General features: G+C 41.5%; 1 protein-coding gene across 10 annotated transcripts in view; it reads left to right on the top strand.

Annotated features, from left to right (window-relative positions):
* grid2ipb (glutamate receptor, ionotropic, delta 2 (Grid2) interacting protein, b) overlaps window positions 1-20,024 on the top strand; it is a 50,878-nt gene that overhangs the window by 25,224 nt on the left and 5,630 nt on the right. For 4 of the 10 annotated variants that reach the window (XM_074620807.1, XM_074620802.1, XM_074620805.1 and 1 more), the window contains 13 exons: window positions 2,099-2,168; window positions 5,847-5,999; window positions 6,113-6,268; window positions 7,139-7,290; window positions 7,553-7,690; window positions 9,584-9,669; window positions 9,951-10,101; window positions 10,811-11,112; window positions 12,394-12,438; window positions 12,858-13,628; window positions 15,121-15,270; window positions 15,692-15,779; window positions 16,264-16,353. In XM_074620807.1, coding sequence (XP_074476908.1) covers window positions 2,099-2,168; window positions 5,847-5,999; window positions 6,113-6,268; window positions 7,139-7,290; window positions 7,553-7,690; window positions 9,584-9,669; window positions 9,951-10,101; window positions 10,811-11,112; window positions 12,394-12,438; window positions 12,858-13,628; window positions 15,121-15,270; window positions 15,692-15,779; window positions 16,264-16,353 — 2,352 coding nt within the window. The remainder of the gene's footprint in view (window positions 1-2,098; window positions 2,169-5,846; window positions 6,000-6,112; window positions 6,269-7,138; window positions 7,291-7,552; window positions 7,691-9,583; window positions 9,670-9,950; window positions 10,102-10,810; window positions 11,113-12,393; window positions 12,439-12,857; window positions 13,629-15,120; window positions 15,271-15,691; window positions 15,780-16,263; window positions 16,354-20,024) is intronic. The other 6 variants (XM_074620803.1, XM_074620804.1, XM_074620810.1 and 3 more) reach the window with 6 other exon arrangements.

Here is a 20,024-nt window from a genome sequence, read left to right as displayed (position 1 = left end):
TCACATAATTTTTATCATGCTTTCATAGATAATACCTTTTGTTATCATTCACGATGTCATTAATATAGAGATATCAAAATCATTTCTTCAATAAATAGACATTTTGGGAAATACGCTTATTCGCTTTCTTGCCGAGAGTTAGATGAGAACATCGATACCACCCTCATGTCTGTGTGCTAAAGATGAAGCTACAGCCAGCAGCTGGTTAGCTTAGCTTAGCATAAAGACTGGAAACAGTCTCTGGCTCTGTTCGGAGGTAACAAAATCCACCTACCAACACCTCCAAAACCATAGACTGTATATACAGTAAGAAGTGGACGTAGCCACCGTGATGTCACCCACTGGTTTGTGGACTACCGTTTTGAAGCGTCGAGTTCGGCATTTTGGCCGTCACCATCTTGTTTTTTTGCAACCAAGGTGGAGCTAAGAGCAACCGAATGCTGAATAAGACAATTTTAGGCGACCAAAATGTTACTAATAACTTTCATAAACTGAAAACACACTGTGAAAGGGTTAAAGTTGTGAGACAAAAACACGGACAACACGCAAACTAGACAAAGCCATGTTGTCAATCACAAGGTAGCCACGCCCTAAAGCATACCCTGCTTTATGGTCTATTTGACTCTAAATGGGACCATAGTTTACTAAATGAACATCATGCTGTATTGAAGAAGACTTGAAACTAGCGATTGAGACCATAAACTCATGTTTACAATGTTTATTGAGGTAATAAATCAAGTGAGAAGTAGGCTCATTTTCTCATAGACTTCTATACAATCAGACTTCTTTTTGCAACCAGAGGAGTCGCCCCCTGCTGGCTATTAGAAAGAATGCAAGTTTAAGGCACTTCTGCACTGGCTTCACTTTTCAGACCCGGAGGTTGCCGCCTGTCCAAAGCTCACTAACAACATGTTATATCTTGTTAATCAGTATTTTTTACATCTTGAGTGTAAAAACGACCATTTGTGGTTTTATTTTGTTAACTTTGGACAGAGCCAGGCTCGTTGTTTCCCGGACAGATTCGAGATCAGTGTCAGTGTTCTCATCTAACTCCCGTCAAGAAGGCGAATGCAGGTTATTGAATTGTTTTTATTGTCTGGTGTTTCTAGAGATCATTTCTACCATCCGGTGTTGATTCAAATAGCTTTTCTTTATAGATTTATTGACATCAGACCCTGACCTCAGGTCAGCAATGCAGAGTTTTTTATTGTTTATTCTTTTAATCAGTAGAGTTTAGCCTCAGTTTCCACTGCTAAATGAGTTTCTGGATAAAACAACACTAGCTGTTTCTTTGCCAGAGAGATTATTGGCACGAAAATGAAACGCACTGTTAAATATTTGTCTGGGTAAGAGCATTTTATGTAAATTTCCAGCAGTAAAAGGTTATTTAATTAAGTGTTATTGCTTTCCTAAACAAAAAGTTGCAGACAATAGAGGCTGTGAAGTTGCTGCTGAGGGAATTTGCCAGGTTCCTCGGCGAAGAGGGAGGTGTGTGTGTGTGTTATGTATGTGTGTGTGTTTGATGATGACTGCACTGTTCCCCGCCCACCATCATCTCCCACCATCATGTGCTGAAGCGGCCAGTGCGGGGCTGACTCAGTGGGCCTTATGGAGGTTGATATGGAGATAGTGGGGGTGGATAGCATGTCTCTCATCGTGATCTGAACACAGAACACACGCACTCTGTGATGTAAAGTCTCGTGGCCCGTGAATGTGCACAACACTACGTTATCACATGGAGAGTCTGTTGTATCCAAACTTTGGTTAAAAAAAACAATGACATGACAGATTTAGCAGTGAGTTGACAGATGAGGAGGCGGTGGCAGATGGGTACAGTGCAGGCTGAACGGATTCCACCGGGGATTGTTTTGACAGCGCTGTTTCCTTACGTAATAAGAATTTAGCACGGAGATCATCTCCGCTCGTTGACGGGCTTTTTATTTGAATGTCAGATTGACAGCATCACATTAGTCACCATCTTTTCCCTGCTCTGCCCGTCTGTTCGGTGCACCTTGTTAGTCGGCGAGGTTGCGCCAGGATCCCTTCCCAATCTCTGATTGATGTTTTGATTTCCTGCCATCTCTTGTCTCCCTCTCAGATAGCCCTGCTGAGGAATGTGGACTGAGAACAGGCGACCGTATCCTCTTCCTCAATGGACTGGACATGAGGTTTGTCTTTTAATGGATAACATTATTATTATTATTATTAGCAGCAGCAGTAGTTGTAGTAGTATTTTGACTTTACCTACCGTCCAAGTTCTTGAACTTGGGCAGTATATTTAGAGATGGCTTGTTTTTCCTCCACCATCTGCTGCTAGTATGAAAACCATCTTTCACTGTGCCAGATAATCCATCACAGAGCACATGAATGATTTGGTTTTGTTGTAGTTTCCTTTTAATCATTTTTCCATTATTCCGAGCTGAGCTGCATTGTGTCTGCTTCAGGGTCAGTCATCCTCGGGAGAAAATTAAAGTCTCAGCTATGCAATAAACCCTCAAAAATATGTAGCTTTATAAAAAAATGTCTCCCCTGTTTCAAAAAGTGTTTGTGATCCAGAGGAATGAGCCAGAATGGATGGGAGAATTTAATGTATAAAAACATAGGGCAGAGTATCTGCCGATACAATACATATCATAATACAGGGGTGATTCAATATAATTCAATATAAACATATTATAGTATAACGTTCTTTAGGTTCTTTATACTATAATATACATATTATTGAATAAAAGAACACGCCAGAAATACATCATTTTAGAATAGGCAAAAATAACACATTTCTACTACATGCAAAAAACCTGCATGTTGCTTGCCAAAAACTGTATTTGATTATCATAAAGTGGGCATGTCTGTAAAGGGGAGACTCGTGGGTACCCATAGAACCCATTTTCATTCACATATCTTGAGGTCATAGGTCAAGGGGACCCCTTTGAAAATGGCCATGCCAGTTTTTCCTTGCCAAAATATAGCGCAAATTTGGAGCATTATTTAATGACAAGCTAGCATGTCATGGTTGGTTTTCTAGTTTTATATGATGCCAGTACCTTCACTCTAGCTTTAAAACTGAGTCTGCCACATAATATTGAATATTGGCCGGGAACGATGACGAGCCATTGGATTTTAAGACGTTAATTAAATCATTACAGTGTTTTGTTGAATCGATACAGTATCACAAAACATAATATCATGATACTCATATGTATTGATATTTTCTTACACCCCTAGAAACAAACAAACAAACAAACCTAATAACATCATAAGCCTAACTGGAAAATAATTTGGGAAAAATCAAACATCAAACTTTCTTGCAGAGAGCTGGGCTGCATTCATACCAAATCAGGCGTTGCGGCGATTAACGCAGTTTTGTACGGCGGTGTGGGAGTGTCACTTAAATGGACCCATTAACACCGAGCGACTGCACAACGATTAACATCTTTTGTTCCCTCGTGGCAGGGTTGTACAGCTCTGGATCACCGGTTACATGATTGGCCACCGCAGCGTGACGCCGGGTTGTGTTTCTCTAAAAGTTCATTCAGTTTTAGCTGTGTTTTTTTCCCCAGCACTCCCTGCGGTGCCCACCGCCGCAGGTTAAACGCACTACCCACATTTAAATGAATGGGAGGACTGCCGTTTTCGACACAATGCCTGATTTGGTGTGACTGCAGCCTTAGATGAGAAGATCAAAACCAATCTCCGTGTTTATGAGTGGTATCTATTTCTCATCTATTTCTCAAAAACAAAGTGAAGAAGCTTATTTCCTAAAATGTCAAGCTATACTTTTAAGTCAAAATGCCACTGTATTCTCCTTTAACGTTGGCATTTGTGTCTGTGCAGGTACAGTATGAATGTACGTATGTGCCGATGCACGTGAAACACAGCCTGTAAACTTTTCTTGTGGGAGTAGTCCTCGTTTTTGTGTGGACTTTAAAAACTTCTTGACCTTCTGCCTCTTGAGTTTTTCAGAGAGTGGGTGTGGGAGTGCAGATAAGAAATCCAGCGTGGATGAAATTGAAATTGTACGCATACGAGCTCAGCAAATACAATATATCAAGCGATATACCAGCCATGTAACCAGTGCTGTGTGAAGAAACCGCATTACTCATTCTGCCACCCTGATCGCAGAGCCGTTCCCATGGCTGCCTGATGTGCTGATTTGATTGGCGCCGTATAATTTCGCTGCTCTCCCTGATAACACGGTGCCGCAGCAGTGGGAGGCGATCAGCAAAAACAGTGGGAGTTCTTCACCAGAGAGAGGGAAAGAAAATAAAGTGCAGGATGTGTCGGATCGCTCAGTGTCGTGTTTACAAAGTAGGCATATGGTGTATACGAAAATGTGGGAAATAAGACACTTGTAATATGTATATTTGTTTGTAGAATCCTCATCTCAGGTGTATTGAAACTCCCTTGTCAGTACAGTATCTCATGTAAAAGAATAAGATGTTTTCACTTTTTGCACCATAATACAACAAGTGGATTAAGTCTTACAAGGACTCGTAGAGGAGTCGCCCTGTTGCTGGGCAGATTCAGTGCCAACAATCAATACATTTCACAGTGTAACTATTCATATATATTTTTTTTTAGCGGCTTGATATGAATTTCTCTGGAAAATGTCGATTCTAATTTGATTTCTTAGCTATCGGTTATGGCAAGTGATTATGTGTTATGTTACACATGATTTTACAATTTTCTCTGAAAAATTATTATTTTCTCATCACTTAAATTAACAGTCTTATATAGTAAATACTACCTTCTTTTTTATCTATTTATATGCATAAAATAATTTTTAGTTGTAGCACAAATTATTTAAACTTAAAGATCCTCTTACTAGATTTTTATCACAGTCTTCATCAGTGAATGCAACTGGCTCAGGTGTTACCGTGTGAAATGTGGGACTTGATCACAATTATACACTTGGAGCCATAAATATTTTTATATTATATTATTATAGGGCATGGGAGCTATAGCAAAGCTTTCAGTGAGACGATATAACTTTTTCCAACCTGAGGGTTGGGACCCCCACAAGGAGTCAGCAAATAAATGTGAGGGGTCGCCGGAGAAAAATATTTCTGCTACACAAAGTTATGTTTATTTTTCCATACTTTCTGTAATATTTTTGTTAAACTTGTTGGATAATTCTACTTCTTTACAATGCTAAAACGTATTCTGATACTGTATAAGAAGGGGTTACAACTGTTAGACCTTTGCAACTAGAGAAATATCTTTGTTTTAAAGGTAGGGTCGGTAATGCTGAGAAACTAGAAAGAGTACACTAGATTTAAAAAAATGATCCAACTGAAAAACCCAGCCCAGTGTTGACAACTGTTTTCCAATGAAAGTAGCTAGCAGCACTAGCTCCAAAAGTTTCTAAATTTTGTGAGAAGGTCGCCAAGTCGGCAGCACCGACAGTCCGTCCGTTCAAGCCTCCCTCCAAAGCCACTCCCCCAGTATTATCATTATGAACCTAAACAACGAAAATGGATATTACTAATACTCACAGCTGTCAAGCCAGCAGCTTATGGAAGATTCCGGTGACGCGCAATGAGTGCACGGGCAGAGTGCAGGTAGGCCGTCCAATCATTATGTAATTGTTACATAATTCATAATAAAATGATTGGACGGGCTTATTACAGTCCTGCGACATCCAAAGATGCCAGATTTTTTCTTTTTTTTTGTTATAGCATTATTGATGTTGTTGGGATGTAATGAGAATTTCAACAAAGGGGTCACAGGCCAGAAAATTTTATCATTGTTGCGATAGATTTCATTACTCCAATCCATCTTCTTTATAGCTCAAAGTCCATCATCTCTCTCTCTCTCTCTCTCTCTCTCTCTCTCTCTCTCTGTAGGAACTGTTCCCATGAGAAGGTGGTGTCCATGCTGCAGGGCAGCGGGGCGAATCCCACTCTGGTGGTGGAGGAGGGTCCGTCTGAGTACTCCTCAGACCAAACCGACCCAGAGGAGTCTTCAAGCCTGGCCCCCACCACGGTACCGCGCTCCAGGTCAGAACACACCACATTTGGATTCACATTTGAGAAGGAGAAACGATACTTTAGTGAGTATACATGTATGAATTAAACAATAATGAGAATCTTCCTCTGTGCCTGCTGTGCAGGTCTCCAGCCCTTAGTTCTCTGCAGTGGGTGGCAGAGATCCTTCCCCCGAGCATCAAAGTCCACGGGCGGACCTTCAGCCAGCAGCTGGAGCACCTGCTGACCATCCAGGAGAGGTACACGGTCTGCAAGTCACTGGAGACCTTCTTCCAGCACAGGTCAGTGGGATGGAGGGATAGAAAGGGTCGATATAACTGGGAGTAGTAGACAGAAAGCATCATGGAAGGATGTATGAGGAGTAAGCAATCCGTAGGTCTGCAGTCTGCAACAATGCAATATTAAACAGACGGAAGAGAGCTGAGGGATGAAGCAGCTGCTGGAGTTGTTACAGAGATTTTGGAAGGATTCTTTAAAATACTCACAGCTCCACTTGGGTACATCAGTATATCAGGTTGGCAGCTCCAAATGGTAGCAAGAGACAGCCGGAAATAATGTAGCTTAACGTTCAGTTTTCAGCATTTGTCAAACTGTCTAGGTGGCAAGACTCTATTAACTAGCGAGCTTACATTGACAGAAATCTAGCTGTTGCCCGGGAAACGGTGTTTTGTTTTTTTGCCATACTCAAGGATGCTCTAAATGCAGGTGAAAGAGAGAGATAGAGGAAATGATGGTGACAGGACAGTGAGAGGAGAAGCAGTGAAGAAACAAAATGCACATAGCTAAGCAGGAAGTTTATTCTTCCCATTAGACTTTCATTTTCTCAAGGCTGAGAGCACAAGAGATGGATGGAGCTCTGCAGATGATGCGAACATGTGATGCTGCAGGATTGTAAGCAAAACACCGATTGAATTCTACAGTATGCGCATACAGTATAAACACCCGAAGGCATAACTGACGTACCCTGTTATCCTCCCACCTTTTCATAATCTGCTTTTATCCTGTGTCTCATTCTCAGCTCCACGTGTCATTACAGATGCAAACACTATAAATCGAAGCTAAATCCCCACATCGTATGGCAATAAATTACCCAGTAGTAAACACGGGTTGGTTACATAACGATGTGTAAGGATGCCATTATGTGTTCGCAGGAATGTGGACACTCTGATAGTAGACGTGTTTCCGGTGTTGGACACGCCGGCCAAACAGCTGATCTGGCAGTTCATCTACCAGCTGCTGACGTACGACGAACAGGAGCGCTGCCAGGGGAAGCTGTCACGCTTCCTGGGCTTCAAGAGCAGCGGTGAGCCAAAAAACACAACGTGGAAATTATACACATATCATACCAGGCAGACAATCAATAAGTATATAATTTAAAAAAAATAGCTGATGAAAATGGAAAATCAAGCTTTTATTATCCACCACCTGGTGTTAGATGTTCTGCAAGGCTGTTTCTTTATAATTAACACAGCAACAAAGGAGCAGCTGTACACGATTAGTTTGTGAATAACAAAAATGCAATGCTGAATATGTGTGTGTATACTGTATGTGTGTGTGCTTTGCAGCAGTGTTGGAGCCTGATGTAGGCCCAGAGCAGCACCACCGGCGGAGCAGCTCCATGCGCGTGACGGGGACGTCGTACCGCGGCATCGTCCGAGAGAGGAGCTCCGACGACTGCATCATCGGGACTCACCTGGGAATGGGTACGCCGCACATGACAAACAGCAACAAGGATTTACTGCCCTGAAGCACTAAATCAGTGTAATCTCCAGAGGGGTATACCAAGGTTTCAAACGCTTTCCAGCTCCATTCTGGATCAAACACTTCTCACCCAAATGGGAATTTATAGACATTGAACTGAACAGAGGCATCATAATTATCCATAGAAATAGAACAGGAGTAGAACAGACATTTCCATTCAAATCAACGTAGCGAGATGGTCAGAGTGGCGGGCTTTTTTATGAGTACCGTTGCCATTGTGACTGTTGTAGAGGGCTAACTTCTGTATAAACTAAACCAACTTATGGCAATTTTTTTTGCATTAACGGCTAAAGCGAGCAGTTGAGTAGTAACGTTACGATGCGTAGAGAGCCAGAGTAAATGAGTCAAATTTAACAACATAATGCTTCATCCACAAACTCTTGTTACAGCGTAGGAAAGCACATCGCTATCGCCAGATGAGTCAACTTTGATCGGCTCATTTTCTGTAACCAGTGTGGCATTAAAGCATGGTGGAATTAGCTAGCCAGCTTGCTAATTCCGCCATGCTTTAATGCTACACTGGTTACAGAAAATGAGCCAAACAGTGGGCTGGTGACGTAGCTAACTATCCAGCCATCCATCTCAAAGCTGCGTCCGCTCTCTACCCGGCAAACTGCGACCACACTTTATGGCCCCACTGACGTGTGTTCTGTTGTCGCCATAACAACTATCAACAATCGCCGTTTTCTTTTGAACTAGTCAAGTGACCACGGAAAACAGTTCAATGTCCGTTCTACTCCTATTCTATTTCTATGTAATTATCTGTTTCTCTTAAACCTCGCCGACTAGCACTCCTGATTCAAACAATCTCACCATGTGAACTTATTAAAAGGTGATTATGATAAGTCAGTGTTGTGTTCACAGCTTGTTTACGCTGCCCCCAAGTGACCAATAAAAAAAACAATTATTACAGGTTTAAAGAGGACCTATTATGCTTTTGTGCTTTTTCCCTTTCCCTTTAGTGTGTTGTATAGTTTTTGTTCATGTAAAAGGTCTGCGAAGTTACAAAGTCCACACCAAAGGGAGTTACTCTCCCCGACAGAAACACTGCTCCTGATCCGCCTGAAACCCCTTGCTTGAAATCCCTCTTTTTCTTTCGTAACGTGGTGATGTCACCATGTGACACATTTGCATAATTCCTACCTAGCGGCTAGTTTGGCACGCCCTCAAACAAAGCTAGTTAGAGCAGAGCTGTCCTCTTTCACCACAACTGTAAAGGGAGTGGGTTATTTTGTTTTGTAATAATAAATCTCCCCTTTATTATTAATTCAACAGTCAGTATTATTATTGCATCTTGTTTTGAGTCGAAATCCCTGGACATACAAGGGAAATCTGGGCAGAGGCGGTAAATGAGCTTCCTCAGCAGTTACTGTACTATTTAAGTTCCCTTGGGCAAGGCATCGAACCTCCCAGTCGCTCCCGTTGAACAGCTCAGAGCTCCGTAATAAGGCTGTGTTTGCACTGGTCAGCTCCCGGGTGGGAATGTCTGTAATTGTTGCTGAAAAAGATGTGTGCTCAGCAAATCCTCTGTGGATATTTAAAGGTTACATAAGACAAAAAAATGGACATTCATACATTCATACATTAACTCCATATCTCAGCTTTTGATAATGTCCCGAATCTATCAGGTTGGAAGCACACACAGTGTTTATTTCCAGCAGATTCATCTCCATCGCTAACTCCTGTTCCAGGAGCCAAGCTTTTGTCTTTTGCATCTCCATGCTTGTTCCTCTCTTCTTCATCCTTTCTCCCCTCTTGACTAGGGGGTGGGTGGATGGAAGGAGGAGGCTTACTGTATGTCCATGTGTCACTGTTCATGCCTTGTTGTGCTTTAGGAATTCATGTGGATGAATCCGGGAGCCCGGAGGAGAGGCAGTCAGGAGATGGAACCTCCTTCCCCGAGTCCCCTGACCTCAATCATGTAGGTACAACTGCAGCTTTTTCACCTCCTTGCTACTCAGCAACTGGCATAATGAATGCTAGTTAATGTTATCTGTGCTCTCTGTGGCCTCACATCATTTGAAGGTCGTGCTCGAAAATTACCGCAATTCCACACGTGGTATTCAATTTGTGGCTGCAGTTAACCTGTGGTTCCTAAAAAACGCTTTTTAAAAAAAAGCAGCAGCAGACCTTCAAAGCGAATGTGTCGCAGCGATTGTGTGCTAACCAGCTGATCATGCCTCCGCCCCCCCCCCCCCGTAGATGACAGGGGTGTACACGGAGCTGGAGAACGTGTACGCGGGGAAGAGTGTGTCGCCGCTGCAGGGCGGCTCCTCAGCAGAGCCCGAGGGACCGGGACAGACTGAGGCCTACGGGCGCTCTCTCTCCCCCCTCACGCTCCCCCCTCTCACAGGTACTCTGGGGCTGACACACACAAGCCCAAACACACACACACACACACACACACACACACACACACACACAATGTGTACACGCTTTCAAACACATGCTCTCATCAATGGTTCACAACCATGTGCTGTTTAGGTTTGATGCATTTGCGGAATCAGTAATTGAATTCAGATATTTGTAAATTTGAGCCTCAATGGCACATGACTGATGCCACGTTCAAGTCACGTTGGATTTGCTGTAAATACAAGCTGCTGAATGGGGGAAAGGTGACAAACATGGGCATAAGATCCAGTGACCTTCTAAAAATGTAACATATATTAGTAATGTTCACATGAATTAAGTCCATGTTACTAAAATATGTCTCCCCCCTCATCAGCAGCCTTGTGATTTAACATTGATAACATCGTTTTGTGATGTTGGTTTTACCAATCTGAGGTGAACATGGCATGAGAACCACTGAATGTGAATTTCTACAATCAATATGTGTGCATATGAGCCTGGGGTTTATCCTTTTTGTTGCCATGGTAACCTCTCGGAGGAAAAGATCCTCAAGGCGGGCCAAGAATGTCACACATTATTTCTTGAGGGAATAAGTAGCATAATATATAAGTCATCCAATTAACGATTCTCTGGTTGAAACATCTGCAAGTGTGAGAGTCAAATGTAGCGCGCCATGCTGACGGCAACCGTCTTTGATTTCCCCTTCTTTACAGGAAGCCGTAAATCCGGCCTGTCCCTGTCCTGGAAGGAGCCCCTCCCCACCCCCGTGTACGAGATCCACCACCAGAGCAGCGTGGACTCCAACCCCTACGTCAGCCTGGAGAGCCCCCCCGCCTCCCCTCAGCACTCCGACAGCGGTCCCAACACGCTGACGCGCCGCAAGAAGCTGTTCACCTTCTCGCGTCCGCCGCGCAGCCGGGACACGGACAAGTTCCTGGACGCTCTGAGCGAGCAGCTGGGCCACCGGGTCACCCTGGTGGACGACTTCGTGCACGGGGAGAACGACTACGAGGAGGTGAGGAAAACCCGCTGCCAATATACCACATCATCATCATCAGCTGTAATCATGCACAAACATAGTACACATAGAGCACATGCTTTGTTTTAATATAAAGGTCTCCTTGAAACCTTGCACGAATTATGGGTGCGACTTCCAGCGGTGTGAGTCACATGACTTGATTTTTTTAATGAATTTGATGACTTGACTTGTCAAAGTAAAAGTCTACAATGCAACTCTACTTCGACTTTAACACCAGTGACTCATGACTTCACTTGAACTCGAGCCTTTTGACTTGAAAGTACTTTATACCTCCCCCAAGCCCAATAATTAAAAAGTATGTGCACGAAGGCGATGAACTGCCCGGTAGACCGGGACAACGTCAGAGATATTGGGTTTATTTACTTTTTGAAAGATCCTTTATTGATTTGTTTAGAAAGAGGATTTACTCGTGGTGGGAAAAAAAGAACTGAACCTGAACAAACAGCTGAATCCCTGAATTTTTTTTGTTGAACTCTGGACTCTTTATTTTTGGTGAATATTATCGGGACTTGCATTTGATTATCTTACACTTAATTCCCCAGATCCATTTTGTTTGAATCAATCCGAAAGCATCCGATCGAGTAGTAGGAGAAAAAAACACGAAGAACTACCTGAGCGGCATCACATTTGGTGACATTATGACTTGTTTAGGACTCGAAACACAAAGTTTAGGACTTGGGACTTGACTCTGGACTTGAGTGCAAAGATTGAGACTTGCAAAACAATGACTTGGTCCCACCTCTGGTTCATGCAAGGCTAGGATTATTGTGGATACAAATTATTATCTTTATTTATAAATACAAATAAGTCATTTTCTAAATTGGATGTGATACCTACAACTGCTGTAAACAATTGTGAATAAAATGATTGACAGGCTGTATATCATGCCAGTAATACTATTTCTAGCTTCACTGCCACAAACTTTGACATTCTTAATATTGTTCGGGCCAAAAAAACAGTCATTACTTGACTGTTGTGTGCTTTAGAGCGATACTCTGGTTCTGCCATGCAGTCTGACCCACACAATGTACGATGCACTGTAGAAGCAATTACTGTAATGGTTTTGTCTCATAGTTTATTTTTTAATGCTAAAATATGACATGTAGCATCACTTAACAGATAATAATAATATGTTGTGAATGTGCTTATTATAGAATAATAAGCACATTCACATTTTGAATGAAGTTGTAGTGTTGCATGTTAACATTAGAGCAGCTCTAATGTGCGCTACAATGAACACTTGTGTCACATGAACAGATATATGAAGGTGGTTGTCATGGTTTCAGAAGAAGAGGGGTGCCTGTAAGTAAAACATGATACTCAGTAGAGTCTAATTTTATCTAAGGTTCAGTTTTTATCTTAATGAAGCTGGCTGACGGGAGAACAGCATATTGCACATAAAACTGATCTCTATTTAGTATTGCTGTCAGTATTTTTTACGTCAAACTTCACATTATTACATTATATTTCTAGTGTTCCATAAATTGATGGGTATTTATAATATTTAAGTGCATGTGTTTTAAAATTAGTGTGTTAATTATTTAGTATTTTATATGTTTTTTCTGTCCCATAAGTAGATAAAAAAGCAAATTGATAAGCAAGAGTGTAAAACTTCAAGAGCCGCAATGCATTTTTTTAATTATTTTTTATTTGTAGCTGAGTATGTTGAGGTGAAAGTTGTAATTATCAGGTCTTGATGGTGCACCTCTCCTCCCACCCAGATGAGTTTCCAGGAGGACCAGGATATGGGCTTCATGCCTCGGCGGCTCAGCAGCGGCAGCAGCGAGGAACACAGTAGCAGCGACGAGGCCTCCTCTCCCTCCTACTCCTCGGGATCCGAACCCATCCCGCCGCCTCCCACCCAGAGCCCCCCGCCTCCCCCACCTTTCCAGGCTCTGATCCCGCCCCCTGTTCAGTTCACCGACCCCCTGCCGCCGGTACGCTTCTCCCCAGAGCACATCCCGCGCAGCCGGATGCCCTTTCAGCCGCACCACCCCATCATCCCTCCTCCGCCGCCCCCGCCCAGGACCCTCCTGTCCAGTCGCTCTCCTCTAAACAAAGTGCTCCCCACCAGAGAAGAAGCAGAGAAACCTCACCAGCGCTTCCAGACCACCACCACCATCTCCACCCGCCACACCCACGGCCACACCGCCCTGGGCTCCAGCACCCTACGCTCCTCCCAGCCGTCCCGCCCCTGCTACCTCCCCCGGCAGCTCAGCCAGCCCCAGCCCATCCTCCAGACGTCCCCGCAGCCCTCCCCTCAGCCTCTGAGACCGAGTCAGCTCGTCCTCCAGAGGCACCACCAGCTCCACCACCAACACAGCTACCAGGGCCCGCTGCCGCTGTCCCTCCAGGAGCACAGCTCGTCCCAGTGCCAAAGCCAAGGCCGCGCGGGCTCCCCGCAGCTCTCCAAGACTCCGGCCTCTCACTCCACCCTCCCCAGTCACACTAAAACCTATGAAACCCCACGGCAGGAACACCAGACACAGCAGGTAACATCCGCATTTACAGTAAAAACATGATGATTAGCAAAATAAAAATCAAAGTTTAAATAAAAAACAAAAACATGATGATTGATATAAATATCGCATGTGTGCAGCAATGCAGTGAGCGCCTAGCAACAGAAGTGTCACAGAAAACAAGAATTGGCTTCATGCATGCTATTGCTTTAAAGTTTTGGTGCTATATTTGGCATCACACAATGGAAGACCTTGTGATTGACAGAACAAAAAACAACATGTTTCAAGAGAACATAATGAAAACTTAACATAATTTTTAAAAGGAAACGTACTAGAAAAAGAAAGTAAATCTCAAGCAAACATCTGCTTAAAGGTACAGTGTGTAGAATTTGGTGGCATCTGGTTGCAGATTGCAACCAACTGAGTACCCCCCGCTCACTCCTCTCTTTCCAAGACTGCGATAACGTGAGCCGCCAAGTGCAAAACCGTGGTAACGCCGTTCAACTCACTCAGAGGCCATCCTTACCATAATAACACTACTTTAGGAGCAACGGAAGTCAGACGGCGGCTAGCGGTACCACGGTTTTGCACTCTGTGGCTCACGTTAGAAGAACTGCGGTTGCCTTCAGGTAACGTAAAAACGTGAAAGGCTCTCTCTAGAGCCAGTGTTTGGTTTGTCCGTTCCGGGCTACCTGTAGAAACATGGTGGAGCAACATGGTGGACTCCGTGAAGATGTGGATATGAACGACTCATTCTAAGCTAGGGAAAACAAAATGATTCTTAGTTTTAGGTGATTATACACTAATGAAAACATAGTTATGAATATTATATTCCATTTCTGCTGATAGAGCCCCCCAAAATGTTACACACTGTTCCTTTAAACATCAGTGTGTAGTATTGAGTGCGATCACATCACACCTTGGATATAAGTTTTGCTTACTGCCACTGATTGAGAGTATCAAAACAACCCGTGAGTGCACTACATCCCTAGACGTTTTGGCGCGTAGTGAGGAAATGATTCAAACACCATTTGAACAAAATGCTCCAACTCTCTTATGGAATGCTGAAGTTGTGAACTGTTAATATGTACTACACAAGTAACAACAATATTTACTGATTATATGACAACGTAGTCGGGGGTATATAGCGCTCCGCATGTCCGTCCATCCGTCCATCCGTCCTTCCGTCCGTTCGCCGGTCACACTTTCGTTTCCGGAGTAGAACTTGGAAACTACTTAACTTAGAAACTTCAAATTTGGTATGATGGTTGACAGTGAGGTATAGTTGTGCCTTTTGGGGGTTAGAAGTCCAGAGTGCCCAAAATGTCTGAAATTTTGGCCAAAAACTGTGGTATTTTTCGACTTCAATTCCGTTTCTGGAGTAGAACTCGTTCTATTAGTTCCAAAAGGGCAAAACCTTTGGCCCTACTTTTAAGCAGTGAGCGGGGGTATTTGGGCCAAGCTCACTTTTGCCTTGTTAAAATAAATTGTACATATATTAAACAAAATGTTTTTGATCTCCAAGGCCCAGCCGCCCCCGCCTCCACCCCTGCCCCCACCCTGCGACCCTCCTCCGTTGCCCAAACCCGGCCACGCCTCCGACACCAACCACATGAGCGTGAAGAGGCTGCGCTGGGAGCAGGTGGAGAACTCTGAGGGAACCATATGGGGTCAGGTGAGTCCACACATTTCGTTGTATTTAACACGCATGACAATAAACCTGAACTTGAATTACATTAGTCTTTGATAAGGTGTAATTTAAAAAAACTAAAAAAACATGCATGGCTCTGGCTGGGAAAAAAAATCTTGTGAATCTTCCCACCTTGGCTGTGAATTTTCTCACTCCTCCATTTCTCATATTTGGAAAGGCTTACTCATCTAGTCTGTTGTGTCTCTGATGAGTCACGGCAGCATCGACGCACAAATCCTGTTTTTGTAAATAGAGTACATGGTGGATCTTTACAACCCTATCAGACATGGATAAAATCTGATATCTGTGTATTAAATAAAAAAGAACATTTCAACAGCTACTTGTAGGTCACAAAGCCTTGACTGTGTCTTCGGAGAGTACAGAGTGTGTCCTTGTCTATGTTTAGCTCGGAGAGGACTCAGACTACGACAAGCTCACTGACATGGTGAAGTATTTGGACCTTGATCTGCACTTCGGGACTCAACGCCGATCCAGTAAGTAGTTTTGTTGTGTAGTTGTGCTTCTTCATATTTTTATGTTCACCGTGCTTAATGTCAGTGATAATATTCCATCAAATTGATTCTTAAAGGACTAGTTTGCAGTAAAAGTGATGTTTATCTATTGACATCTCTTGTTTTGTTTGTACCTTTTACAGTTTTGATGTTCTCCATAACCTGTTTCGGAGCTGCTCCATTCACCTGTTCATCAAATCCATTCTCCATAAGGCACCATAACCTCCCAACACTCCTCTCCTGTCTGACTGATAGAGCTCAGTAATAACACAGCTCTGCCACAGAAACACTCACCTTACCTTTATTTATAGTAGACATTTTGGCCTCTAGCGACTCAAATGGCAGAGCTGTGTTATTAACCCATCAACCTGCCACATGTAGCCACTGTGTGTTTGTGTGTATGTGTGTGTGACTGACCCCCCGGTGCCTGGAGAACACATCCTCACACTGTTGTTAATATGATCAGTCTCTCCTCCAGAGCCAGCCTTCTTGCCAGAGAACTTGAAAAAGAAAGACGTGGTGGAGATTCTGTCTCATAAGAAAGCCTACAACGCCTGTGAGTACCACAAAAACAACATGGCAGCAGGTCACACCTGAAAGGTCGAGGCTCGAGTCTGTGAGACGACGGCGAAAATGACACGTATTACAGTGTTTTACGATCGCTTTAAAGAGCGGAACGGACTCGCTAAAATATTAAAGTGCAAAATAACTAATACAGTTTTTCTCCATTTGACTTGATGCACTTCTGCCAGCTATGTTTTTAAGACTACACGTGATCACAAGTTCAAATGCATTCACTTGCAATGCTCACACAGTTCACCTGTCTTTTTTTATGGAGGCTCATTTCTGCCACTGTGATGAAAAAAAAATCCTTTATATATAATGAGAAATGACAAATCAATATTTTGGCTTAGTATTACTGAGTCATTATTTTGATAGTAAGTCAAAATATTGAGATAATAAGTCATTATTTTGGGATACTAAGTCAAAATATTGAGAAAGTTTCTCATTATTTTGAGATAATAAGTCAAAATATTGAGATACAAAGTCATTATTTTTAGATACTATGTCATTATTTTGGGATACTAAGTCAAAATATTGAGAACATTTCTCATTATTTTGAGATACTAAGTCAAAATATTGAGATACAAAGTCATAATTTGGGGATACTATGTCATTATTTTGAGATACTAAGTCAAAATATTGAGATACAAAATCATTATTTTGGGATACTATGTCATTATTTTGGGATACTAAGTCAAAATATTGAGATACAAAGTCATTATTTTGAGATACTATGTCATTATTTTGAGATACTATGTCATTATTTTGGGAAACTAAGTCAAAATATTGAGAAAATTTCTCATTATTTTGAGATACTAAGTCAAAATATTGAGATACAAAGTCATTATTTTGGGATACTAATTCAAAATATTGAGATACTATGTCATTATTTTGGGATACTAAGTCAAAATATTGAGATACAAAGTCATTATTTTGAGATACTAAGTCAAAATATTGAGATACAAAGTCATTATTTTGGGATACTATGTCATTATTTTGAGATACTAAGTCAAAATATTGAGATACTATGTCATTATTTTGGGATACTAAGTCAAAATATTGAGATACAAAGTCATTATTTTGGGATACTATGTCATTATTTTGGGATACAAAGTCATTATTTTGAGATACTATGTCATTATTTTGAGATACTATGTCATTATTTTGGGATACTAAGTCAAAATATTGAGAAAATTTCTCATTATTTTGAGATTCTAAGTCAAAATATTCAGAAACTTAAGTCAAAACATTGAGAACGTTTCTCATTATTTTGAGATATTAAGTCATTATTTTGAGATACAAACTTCATTATAATGACTTGGAGGATCTTTTTTTTTTTTTTTCATCATAGCGGCAGAAATGGGCTTCCATACCTTTCACACAACTATCACATAAAAACAGGTTTTTCAAAACATTGAACACAAGTGCAGACCCTGAACTCAGTGTCAGGTCTGCTCACAATATTCTCAATCTCAATGAAAAGGCAAACAGTTGTTATACTGGATAATGTGAGGTTCCATCAGAGTGAAGTGCAGCATGTCAGGAGAGCCTCGAAGCCCATCCAACAACAACAACAACAACAACAACAAGAATGGCTTCTTTTACTCAATGAAAATGAGACTTTTTTTTTGTCAGTTTGGGAAATTTACAAACACTATGCAATTTCCAATTCAGGTTACACTCAGAGGTCATGGCCAGTAGTGACATCACTGCAGTCATGACATGATCGGATTTGTACAGCAATCATATTACAGTGGGCGTGATGTGGATAGCAAACAGACGAGTATTTTGTTAATTATATTATGTTCATCACTATTAAATGACTACAGTTTTAAACTCGATGCACTGTGTTGGAAAAGAAGGTTGATTGTTGTTTTGCTGTCTTTACTTCGGTGAATTTTTTATTGCAGTATCTTTTTTAGACCCTGTTCTTCAAATGTGTCTTAACTAATCCAGGCTAAACATGCTGTTATCAGGCTAAAAATAATCCTGCTAATTTGGTTCTTTGAGCTCCTTTTGAGGACTGATTTGTTAACCGTTATCTGGAATAAGCGCTCTAATTTTGAAATAAAGGCCAAATGAGTCGAGCGTTGAAACCGTGTTCGGTGTTAATATGATTTGTTGAGTGCTGATCATGTGATCGCAGTTACACGAGGCATGAGGTAAGTGTGTTGGGGAACCCTCCAAGCATGCACTGGGGCTTATATTTACGTGTTCCTACGTTGTTACTGGTGTTATTTTGTTCGACATTGTGCTGCACAATGTTTCCACACTTTCATCACTGTTAAGACTGTTAGAGAACAGTTAGGGAAACTACGGGTGATGTTGGTGCATGATACTCCAATGAACATGAAAGAGACTTTTCAGTGAATCCTGTTATGAAAATGAAACGTTATCAAAATCTCGTAAAAAGCAGCTTTAACTGCAGCAGCTATTTTCAGTTCTGCTGTTAATTATTTAATAACTTTTAGTGTACAAATTCCAATTTTAATGTCTAATTAAATAATGTTCTGTCTGTCAGAATCTTTCAGTTGAGTTCATGTATTTTTTGCTCTCAGTATCTTAAACTATATTTTGTTATATATTGTTTATTATACTTCTGTATATTGTATCATGTATACGTATAGGTAACTCTTTTATTATACAAATAAATAATTGTGAGAATTCAACAACAGATTATAATGATTTCTCAATAAGCCGCATGTCCTCATCTAAAATTATATCAACACTCTTTCATTATGAATCGAAGACAGAGAGCCATTTGTATCTGAAAAATTAGTTCCTGATCATGATCCAGATAACTGTCAGTAATCCTGTACTTTTTGTTTGTGATACTGGTCGACCTGCTGTTTCAGTTTCTCTCGCTCTTCTGTAAAAATGTTTTTCTTGCTGCCGTGTTTCTTCAATTCCACATTAAGAACGGCGATGCCCTCCTGCCTGCTGTCATCCTCGCCTTCTTCTTCCTGTGATTAAGAGAATAAATAATCATGTTCTCTTGAAAAACGTGTCTTCACTTCGTGATCCAAAAGCGAGAGGAACAACAGGTTCCACTTGATTTATTATTATTCTTCATTAAAAGAAATTGCACCTGGCTCTCTCTCTCTCTTAATACATCCATGGGACCAATCATGCACCAACATCACTCATAGTCTCATAGTCTGACTGACAGTGATGAAAGTGTGGAAACATTGTGCTGCACAATGTAAAACAACAATATACCAGTAACAATGCAGGAACATATGAAATGACATGAATGAATCTATTGCCCCAATGCATGCTGGGAAGCTTCCTAACACACCTACTGTACCTCATGTAACTGCAATCACATCATCATCAGCACGCAGCAAGTCATAAACGCTGATCATGGTGTCAACTCTCCTCATTTAGCCTTTGTTTCAAAATAAGAGCGCACCGTTATTCCAGGATTAATAAATCAGCCCCCAAATTAGCTTGATAAGATTATTTTAGCCTGATAACAGCATGTTAGCCTGAGTTAGTTAAGACACATTTGTAGACCAGGGCCCAGGTGGGATGCTAATATAAATACATTATTCACAAAACATAACATAACGTTAAAACATAGCAGTGAATAAAACATTAATTTAACAGTAATAGCAAGTGGAATCATTAATTCTGCTACACTATTTGTATGATATTTGAGGA

This window comes from Sebastes fasciatus, chromosome 20 (genome assembly GCF_043250625.1).
Source record: "Sebastes fasciatus isolate fSebFas1 chromosome 20, fSebFas1.pri, whole genome shotgun sequence".
NCBI lineage: Eukaryota > Metazoa > Chordata > Actinopteri > Perciformes > Sebastidae > Sebastes > Sebastes fasciatus.
This window is presented reverse-complemented; position numbering and strand designations above follow the sequence as displayed.